The sequence below is a fragment of the Pavona decussata genome, unplaced genomic scaffold (genome assembly GCF_977016875.1).
Source record: "Pavona decussata unplaced genomic scaffold, jaPavDecu1.1 SCAFFOLD_52, whole genome shotgun sequence".
NCBI lineage: Eukaryota > Metazoa > Cnidaria > Anthozoa > Scleractinia > Agariciidae > Pavona > Pavona decussata.
The window spans coordinates 595,001-605,000 of NW_028145474.1; the positions used below are offsets into that span (position 1 = coordinate 595,001).

The 10,000-nt window shown below is 40.1% G+C and overlaps 1 protein-coding gene across 1 annotated transcript in view; it reads left to right on the top strand.

Moving 5' to 3' along the window:
* Window positions 1-9,574, top strand: part of LOC146480772 (uncharacterized) — a 10,164-nt gene extending 590 nt beyond the window's left edge. Inside the window, exons 2-8 of the mRNA XM_085109073.1 lie at window positions 1,056-1,244; window positions 2,187-2,429; window positions 2,956-3,141; window positions 5,941-6,204; window positions 7,995-8,152; window positions 8,418-8,646; window positions 8,762-9,574. Coding sequence (XP_084965199.1) covers window positions 1,056-1,244; window positions 2,187-2,429; window positions 2,956-3,141; window positions 5,941-6,204; window positions 7,995-8,152; window positions 8,418-8,646; window positions 8,762-9,036 — 1,544 coding nt within the window. The 3' untranslated portion in view covers window positions 9,037-9,574. The remainder of the gene's footprint in view (window positions 1-1,055; window positions 1,245-2,186; window positions 2,430-2,955; window positions 3,142-5,940; window positions 6,205-7,994; window positions 8,153-8,417; window positions 8,647-8,761) is intronic.
* The last annotated feature ends 426 nt before the right edge of the window (window positions 9,575-10,000 follow it).

Consider the following 10,000-nt stretch of genomic DNA (forward strand, 5'->3'; position numbering starts at 1 on the left):
TCATACACTAAACGAAGAATGTGCATTCCCTGGCAGAAGTCACTAAATTATAGTCTTAAAGTAAGTGAATGGACAAGAATATTTGTAGAATCTGCGTTCCAGTTCGGCGAGAAGTGATCCAGAGGACAATTTTAGCGAATGTATTGTATTATGATTTTCTTGGCCTGAGGATTGGGAGTTGAATGGCTACAGAGAAAACTCTGCGAAGACATTCGAACGGCTCATTCAAGCCCAGTATAAATTAAAACCGAAGAAGAAACACATTTACTCAGCAACTATACTGGACGTTGACGCACGGCACGATGAGCAAAAATGTTATTTAATACTCATGGTAAGACGTTTCTGTCTGCATGTGTGCTATTTGGGCTTAGTAAACAGCTCACTCCCCCCACCCCCCCCCCCCTCAGGGGAGACTTTCCCACGTTGTCCGTTTTCCAACCAGGTGAAGATATGTGTATTTGTATGTGGCAAATCCAGACCTTCAGGTATAACTTGGGCACTCTCTCGAACGCTGGACACGCTTCTTTTGGTGAAACGAAATATCTCGCCAATTCGACCCCGGGCCGCTGTTTCGATTCAAAAATAAAGGGGGGAGGGCAGGGAATTCCGGGCTGCTAGGTGGATGCAAAATACTGACGGCAGACTGATCCCAACGGCGGAGGTAACGAGCTTCATAGAACAGATATATTTATTAAAAAAAAAAAAAATTTGCCCGATATTTCGGTTTACAATAGAAACCTTCCTCGGGGGCGGAACGAAAAAGAAAAGTGAGAAACATAAAAGGATCGTTACAAATGAAGATTTAAAATATAAAATGCGTGACAATGACATTCTAAGCGAAAGCCGGAATAAACTCTATAATAGATTAGCATCTCATTTAAGGGGGGTATGAATACCCCTTGGTTTGGCTTTCTGCTACAGACACAGGGTAAAGCACTAAGCCACCAACTGTGTTTATGCTTGCTGTAGGCTTCCGAAACGTGTACTCTGACTTTTACCCTTGCCTCTTGTGGTACCATGTTCGTCCTCAGTATAAATCCTCCCGTTTTCTTCAGGGAACAGTCTTGAGAATCAAGGCAATTCTAATCAGAAGTGTGGTGGCTCATACGTCATGACCGCAGCACAAGCTGCAAAATCCTTCTACTGCTATCCGGGCATCCGAGGACAATACGTGAACATCCGGGTCCCAGGCGAAAACAAGAAGTTGGAAATCTGTGAAGTGCTGGTAAACCCTAACCCTACAGGTGAGAAGAATGTATCTCAAATAATTAGAGTTACTTATTTGATTTATAATAATAACAATTATCTATAATAATAAGATCTTAAGAATCCAAACTGTCTATAGTCAAAGCAAAGATATTATATTTTTAGGCCTGCATTCAGAAGAAAGGACTGAACAAAACCAAATAAGCAAACTTGAATTTGTTCGCGTTTGACATTAATATGACATCATAATACTCTCCCGCTCTTGGTACAAACGTAACAGCGATTTGAGGCTAAATTGAACTAAGAACAAGGGTCGTATATAATTTAGTGGTCTTGGGCTCACAGGCTCGCCATTGCACTGATTGCCGTAGACCCAAGCTATTGTCGGCCATTGTGTTCTTCAGTTTGACAGCAGAGGAACAACTATAGAAAAGAGGACCACTTTTAGAACAGTGTTAGGCCTAAAGTCGCCCTTAACACCTTCAGGTAGTTCAGTTGGCAAACCATAAGATACGAGGTCTACTAAAACTGTTCCAAAGAAAGTTCGCTGCTATGTTAATTTCAGAGTCTTCAGGGAATTTTTTCAGTCAATGGCACCGTATATTCTACTTGCACGCTATTCTGTCGAATAATCCTGAAGGGTATATGAAAGAGTTCGGGGTATAGCGTTAGATACTAGTTAATCGGTTTTGTGTGACGTGATATACAATATCCAATGAGACCACACGGATATTAAAAGGTTAGTTACTACAGAATTAAACTGATCCGAGCGTACCGCGGCGTTTGCTCATCAATGGTCTCAATGCTGCTTCAAATGTTCTGTGCGTTCTATACAATGAAAGTAGCTTACTATGTCCCGGCGATGGTTTTCACCTTGTACACGTTAATTTTGAGAAATTAATTAAAACTGACGCAATTATATCAAGACGTTCTCGATCCAGTGGCAATTTGCTCTCATTACATTGATTTTGCATCTTTAGAAAACCTTGTTCTCAAAATGTCCACGTCTCAATCGTCAGTGCAAGGGGGAGGTGCTTCTGGAAGGGCGGTGGACGGGAATTCTGATGGAAACTATGGCCGAAAAACTTGCACACACACAATTGCTCGTTCGACAAATCCCTGGTGGCGGGCAGACATGGGATCCAGTCATTCCGTCTCGGAAGTGTTTTTGGTAAACAGAATCTCTCTTCGTGAAAGACTTGTCAACATAGAAATCCGAGTTGGTAAGAAAGTGACATTGACAATGGCCATAACAATAAAAGCGGCAGAAGCTAGTAACAGAAGCAGTGTATGTTATGGCAGTAAAAGTAACAGCAGCAGCAGCAGTAGTAGTAGTGATAGTTGTAGTAGTAGCAGTAGTAGTAGTAGTAGTAGCAGCAGCAGCAGCAGCAGCAGCAGCAGCAGCAGCAGCAGCAGCAGCAGTAGTAGTAGTAGTAGTAGTAGTAGTAGTAGTAGTAGTAGTAGTAGTAGTAGTAGTAGTAGTAGTATGTTTTTCAGTTTAATGGCACAATATATAAATATAACGTACTGGAAAGTGCCTTAACGATGATCTGTAAAATAGCAAAAGCCTTATTCAAAGACAGATCACTTACTAACTAACCTTTGATTTGAAACACACTATATATACAAGAGACAATGACAGCATTTAATGAGTCATACAATATAAAATACTACTATAACAGATGTGCTAACATTTGATTTAGAATGGGCCCCCAAAGGCAGGGAGTTTAATTCTTCGTTTTCTTCAAGGTGATAGTCTGGCAGACAATGGTAACGCCAATCCTCGATGTGGTGAACGCTATTCTATGGCCACCTTAGCTAAAGCCTCGTTTTACTGCAAGCCGAGGAAGACTGGACGATACTTGAATATCAGGCTTGTGGGATACAGCATGACATTTACGTTATGTGAAGTAGAGGTTTACTCCGAGAGCAGAGGTGTGTTCCTTTTAAACTTTCGGGATTTTTTTCCCATGATTGCAATTATGTGCCGCAATGAATGAACTTGTAAACGTTTTGTCGTGTTTTTTGTGTCGGTTTTTTTTTCTTCGCCATCCACCTGAGATTGATCAGAGAAGAAGCTAGTTATTACTAAGTTCCACCGTCATTAAAAACTGATTTAACCGGTCTAAACCAGGATTACTGTCAACTCTGAACTGAATCCGGCAATTTATACATTGTTTGTAACTTGCCACCCCCTCCCCCCTCCCATTTTGTTCTGGTCTTTTCTTTAAACTATGCCGTAAAATTGGAATTGAAACCCGTGAGAAATAGAAACGGTTGCATAGGTTACAGCGGGATATAACTTCCACATTTCGTATTTACAAAAAGTTGCTTTTATTTAGCAGAATGTTCACTTGACAACATTTTTATTTTTGGTTGAAACGAGGATTCGAATAGGTCTGCATCAAACACAATCCTTGATGTTATTTAAGAGGAATGAAAGGGTTAATAACTGCGTTGGTTTTTTTGGGTTCAACAACGCTTCGAACAAGGAAAAAAGTATTGCACAAGCTACAATATCAGTTTTGGGGAGAGATGACTCGCGAAAACCAAAGAGAAATTAAGAAATGGGTTGACTTTCTGCAGTTGGATGCCATGGGAAATATCATGTAGGAAGATTGTGAGTCGTGGGAGAATCGTGGAGCACAATGTCGGTCGCTAATGTTTCAACGCATCCGTCTTACGCACAATGGCAGTAGCATTCGCTGATTTGTAAAAACTAGATGCCGCTATTTCTTTTACTGTTACACACAGATAATAACATACGAATACATGGAGATGCTATCAAGTGCAACCGGTAGATGCGCCTCACAAAAGTAAACTTGCAAAAAGCGCATCACTTTTCTTTTAATAGAAATTAGAGTTTTGTAATAAACCATATTCGTAATTTCGGTACTGAACATAGTTAGTTAGTTAGTTCTCTCCGCGCCATGAGGCGCATAAGGCTGCAACTTTCGTTTTCCAACCAGTCCTGTCTTTTGCTGCAGTCCTGGCTTCAGCCCAGCTGGTCCACCTTTCTTGTCTGCACTGTCCATCGTATCTCACTTAGTCCCAACAGATCAAGTCTGTACCTTTCCATCTCTCGTGCTATTTGCGCTGCTTTTCCAACTGTGTACATTGTTCGTACGTTCCAGCATCCCACACGCATTCTTGATTTTGGCGTTGCCAATGACCTTGTCGGTCTGTGGGCTTCCCGTAGGCTTTCACCCATTGACGTCATGGTGTGTCCGGTTGTTCCTCCGTCCACGGCCACAGCTTCGCCATTGCTAATTAGTACTTGAGAAATTGCAGTTTCGGTAATCTTCTGTTTTTTTCCGGGAGCAAGTGATTGGCCTACCGCCCAACCCCCATGACCTGGAGGGCCGGTGGTTTTCTGTCAGGGTTTTCCTTCCCTTAGGGGTATTATGGCTCCCCAGTTGGTGCTGCTTTAGTCTGGACCCTCACCGCGCAGACCAATCCGGCATGGTTAGACCTGCCAGGAGCACAAGGCTCCCGCCGGCATAGCCCTGGGGGTCGTAAGGTCACGCAAGCTTTCCCGCCACGACAAGGCACACCACCAGGGGGAAGACTGAACATGGTGGCTCAATATATCTGTGGAGAAGGTTGTTTTTATCAGTGGATGCTCTTGTGGGGGAATATATTTAGAAAAAAATATTTACATGTGAAAAGATCCCCCGCTGAAGGAGCACTGCCGTGGCGATTTTACTGTATTTTGGTCAAAACTGCTCAAGGTTTGACAAAAAACCTGTTTTATAACATGAAATCGGTCTTACAACACAGGGTAGAAAATATTAAGAGTTTCCTCCTTGGAAGAGCAAACTATAATACGTTTTTAGCGACTTGTCTACAATACACAGGAAAAACTTGAAAAAATTGGCCAATTTTTTCAAGTTGCAAACCGCTTCCATCCTAGCGATCTGCAGCCAAACATAATTAACAGTAGTTTTTGTGCACTAGAAGGATTATTGTTAAAAAATATGAACCATTATTTTGACGATTCCATTGAAGCAAATACATTTTTTGGTTATTCATTGTCACACTAAAAACAGGTGACACTGCCCCTTTAAGCCTCCTGCGCAAGTTCGTTCCTGTTCAATACCGAGAATGCGGTTTATTTTCGGACTTCTTTTTCGGTCTATTTTCGGACTTCTTCTTCGATTTATTTTCGGAATTCTTCTTAGGTCTATTTTCGGACTACTTCTTCGGTTTATTTTCGGACTTCTCCTTAAACTTTTTACGGACTTCTTCCTCGATTTCTTTTCGGACTTCTTCTTGGGTTGATTTTCGGACTTCTTCTTCGGTCTATTTTCGGACTTCTTCTTCGGTTTATTTTCGGACTTCTTCTTCGCTCTATTTTCGGACGTCTTCTTCGGTCTATTTTGGAACTTCTTCGTTCCACTTAGTCGTTTTGGCAGCATCCTCTCCATCCCTCTTTCTTCTTCATATCGTGCTAAGCGGTCTTCGCCAACCAAATGTCGGTCAGCTTAGCCTTCTTCTGCTCCGTTTTGCTCAGGGTCTTTATCCCTTAAGTTTGGTAAGCTCTCAACTTCCAACTAATTGCTTGAGTGCAACTGAATGACGTTTGCTATAAGACAAAAAATTAAATGGCCAACAATTTTGGGAGCCGCGGGAGGGTGTATGGGGACTAATCTGGCTGATTATTCTGTTACAAGGTTTTCGAAAGCCAGACCAAAGTAACAGAAAAGTAATGTCAATTTATTTTGCTCTTTGCAGCTTTCCTCAAGAACAAACCAAACATTCCAACTACAAAAGACGTTTATGACGGAGCTAAGGTTAGCCTGTTTTGCCCAGAGCCTTTCGGATATCCTGAACCGTTCGTAGCCTGGGTCAAAGATGGCGTCGTCCTAAAGAACAGCTCGTCCGGCCGGTTCTTGAATCTGACAGCTGTCAATCAAACTTATGACGGCTCGGCAATCGACTGCATAGCCAGTAACAAACATGGCGCTGATTATCACCGATTTATATTGAAAGTGAAAAGTGAGTAATGGATAAAGTCAATTCCATATTTTGAATCCACTGTTAGAGAATTGATAAACGCTTTGGGTTAGTCGGTAATACCATGTGACTCATTGTGCCACAACGATAAGTCGATTAATTATGATCGTTTCAAATTAGCATAAACATTCTAATTAAATATATACATTTTTCATCATCGCTCTATTTTCTGACCCCAAAATAGGATTGCACTGTCTCAATAACGCTTCCCCCCTTTCACATACCAATATGGATCACCATCGCTAAAACAGGTGTTAGTTTATCGCCGTCTGCCTTCAGTATCATTTGTTATACAGTATATAATCAACAAACTAAGGCAGCAAAATAGACAAATGTTTACAATTATACCTCACATAAATGATGATAACATTTGCTTTCACTTCTATTCTCTATCGCTACGCTCAGCCGAATAGAAATCATTTCTAATGTAAGTGGAATGAGTAATGAACACAACAGTAGTGGAGGGAGCCGCCAGTAATTATCGTTTATTACAATAGTACAGTGCCAAGATACAAGCAAAGACAAAACACAGTCCATATAAAATATACAATTACAAAACAAAATATAAATGCTGAACAGTACAATAACAAAAAATACAACTCAGCGAAACATTTTCGAAGTAGGAAATAGAAAAAATGTCTAGACAAGGCTAGAACTTTACTCTAAATGATAACTAGTAACAACTATATACGGAAAAATTAGCCTCGAGAAAAACTGGTCGGCGTCAAGTGGTGTGATATGCGCAAGGAGTGGTTTATAAAGGCGCATGAAACCCCTAATGGGAATAGAAACAATACAACCAAATTAACAACCAAAAGAAATACATTTTTTTTATCATTACTTGAAACAAACTAAGGTTGACTAAGAATAAGTGGAACAGCTGTTAGAAAGTTGGGAAGATATTTCTGCAAACTTTCGCTGATACATGACAATTTAAGAGTCATTTTGTATTCCAGTAACTCCGACAACCTCTTAAATCTCAGATTCCTTGTCATCATTGCACACATTCGTATTTAGGAATAGAGTTGATCGAAAGCACCCTAAATTCATCCATGCCAAACTGGCTTCAGTTTTATTAAAATTATTTGTCAAGGTTGGAGATAAAAAGCGGCTGGTTCCATAGAGGCAGAATAAAAAAAGGCTATTTTGCCTTCATACGCATACGTAATAAAATGGTGACAAGTGAAATTAGGAAATAATTTCACGCTCGTTTTGTAAAAATTCCCATAATTTCCCGAGCTTTTAGGGGAGGGGAAGTATAAGAATTTTGACAAAACGCAAGTGAAATTATATCCTAACTTCCTTTTAATATCATGGGTGACAAATCATGGGACGCTCACAATCATGGTCGGTTCCGTCTTGTTTACACACGCAGACAAAAAAACCGCTCGAGTACTTTATTCAACTGCTCAGGACGAAACGTCGCAGGGTTTTTCTCAAGGCCACTTTCATCACACCAGTTCTTAAAAACCGTCACCCAGTTAATTGTGCTCTTTCGCGTATTTAGGTTTTTCCGCAGCGTCTTTTAATGCCGTAACTTCTTTCATTCGTAAAATCTTTAAACCTGGACGCCATGTTGGCACTGAGATACAGGATACATTGCCATAGCAATTTTGTAATTTCACATGTGAAACTATAAATTAACGCTGAAATTTCGCGCCAAAATTAAGGAGTAATTTGTCACTCATGATATTATTAATGTAATTTGCTCCAGATTTTAAAATATTTAGCCCCATTGGTTGTTAACGAACTTTTTATATTTATTAAACAAGGTACAAAGTCCATGTGCACCGAGTTCAAGGACATAGCCAACGATGGAAGATCGATATTTCATATAGCAAGCAACGAAGAGTCCGCACAAAATGACGGCCACATCAATTTAAACTACTGGTATCGCTTTGTTGAACAAGGGACGAAAAAACCCATGAAGGTTTGTTGTTCTTTAACAAAAGCAAACGTGATCTGACTAGTCAAAATGCATTACTGATAATAACTTAGTAACATGTTAGGAAACCAGAACTGGCATGCTGAAATCTCGAATACAGATGCCAGGTGCGACTTTTGCAGAACAGGCGAAAAAGTTAGTAGTTATGCTATGCTGTTAACACAATCTTTGAGCTCTTTTTCGCTAAGTGAATTTAAATTCTCTTTTTTTGTTTTCAACATTCTGATCTTTAACTTGATTCTCTCATTAGTTACCAGACTCCTCCCCAGATCCTTGGGCTTGTGGTACCCAGGCTCCCGGTTGGCTTCGTGGAGGACATCCTTCCATGAAAGATAACGTTGTGTTGCGAGATGTATGCTTTCATTGGAATGGAAAAAACTGCTTTGCTAAAGTGCAGGCCCAAGTCAGGCGTTGCTATGGGTACTATGTGTACAAGCTGAAGCCGACTTCTTTTGCAGTGAAAGCAAGATATTGCGCAGGTAGATAAAACCAAGTTCATCGGAGTATTATTCCCTCATTTATTAGAAAAATAAACTCTGAATGGTATATCAACAACCATTTTGCTAATTCTTTGTGTTCGCTTCATTTTTTCAGGACAAGAAGCAACAGACTACAAAGATGTCATTTTCAAGCAAGTTACGTCACACCACCGAAACCAGTACGGACTAGGAGGTCACGTGATTGCTTTGGAACGTCACGTGAGTGACGCCTGGAAGTGCATGGTTTACTGCCTCACGGAAAATACATGCGTATCATTTAACTACAACATCAACAGCAAAGCTTGTGACCTTAACAGTGGCACAGGATCACATGACCTTATTGGCTTAGAAGAGCGGCCTGGTAACGAGTACTACGAGAAGGTCGACTGATCTCGTGATAGCAGCAAAACCTTGACTTAGTAGCCGTTTCAGTGCTGTAAACATATCAATCTCGTACCTCGAGTCTTCGGTCCTTACTGCGCACGCTTGACGCTCGCTTTTCGACCGCTGACCAAAGGAAACGAAGATTCTGGGTACGAGATTGTTAACATAAGTAACATATAATAAGAGCGTTCATAATTTCGTTTGTCCATTACTATAATAGTCAACTCTTTCCAGTTGTTTGAAGGCGGGTAGGAAGGGAGGTCAAGGAATAAATAACAGGACCCCTTTCCTTAACAGTGTTTGGTACACTGACGGGGTCATCCTGAATAAATATTATTGTATTATTATTATTATTATTATTATTATTATTATTATTATTATTATTATTACTATTAGTTTCGATAAAACTGTAACTGAGAAGGAACGTGTGGTGCATGCGCAGTTGTCGAATCACCCACGTGAACTGAAATACGTAAAGCCGTTTAATAACAAAACAAGTTCTTCGAGTTGAGTATCCACGGCTGTGAAAGTTGCAGAAGATAACAAAATCATAGCCACCAATTGTGCATCTTTGAATTTAACTTTTCATTTCTTTCTTTGTTTTGTCACAAACCACAAACAAGGAAATTAAAAGCCATGATGTTAATATATAAAATGAACAATGAAAAAATAGTGGAAGAAGAGAGAGGAAGTGCCGTTGGCTGTTTTGTGTTTTATAGTTGTATGTAGGTAAGAAAGATGAATTAGCACAAATGTTCTGTGTGATTCTGTCAGGTTAACATGATAACTGTTAAACCATGAAAAGCCCGCTCTTTTTCGAGGTAAAAGTTTCAACATCGTTTTTCATAAATTTGCTCTTTATTTGGGTTACTTTAATCTTAAAAAAACTCATTAATAAGTCATAAGTCCATTGACCTATCAAATGGTCGATAATACGTGCATTGACTTTATATCGATAAACATCCTCCTT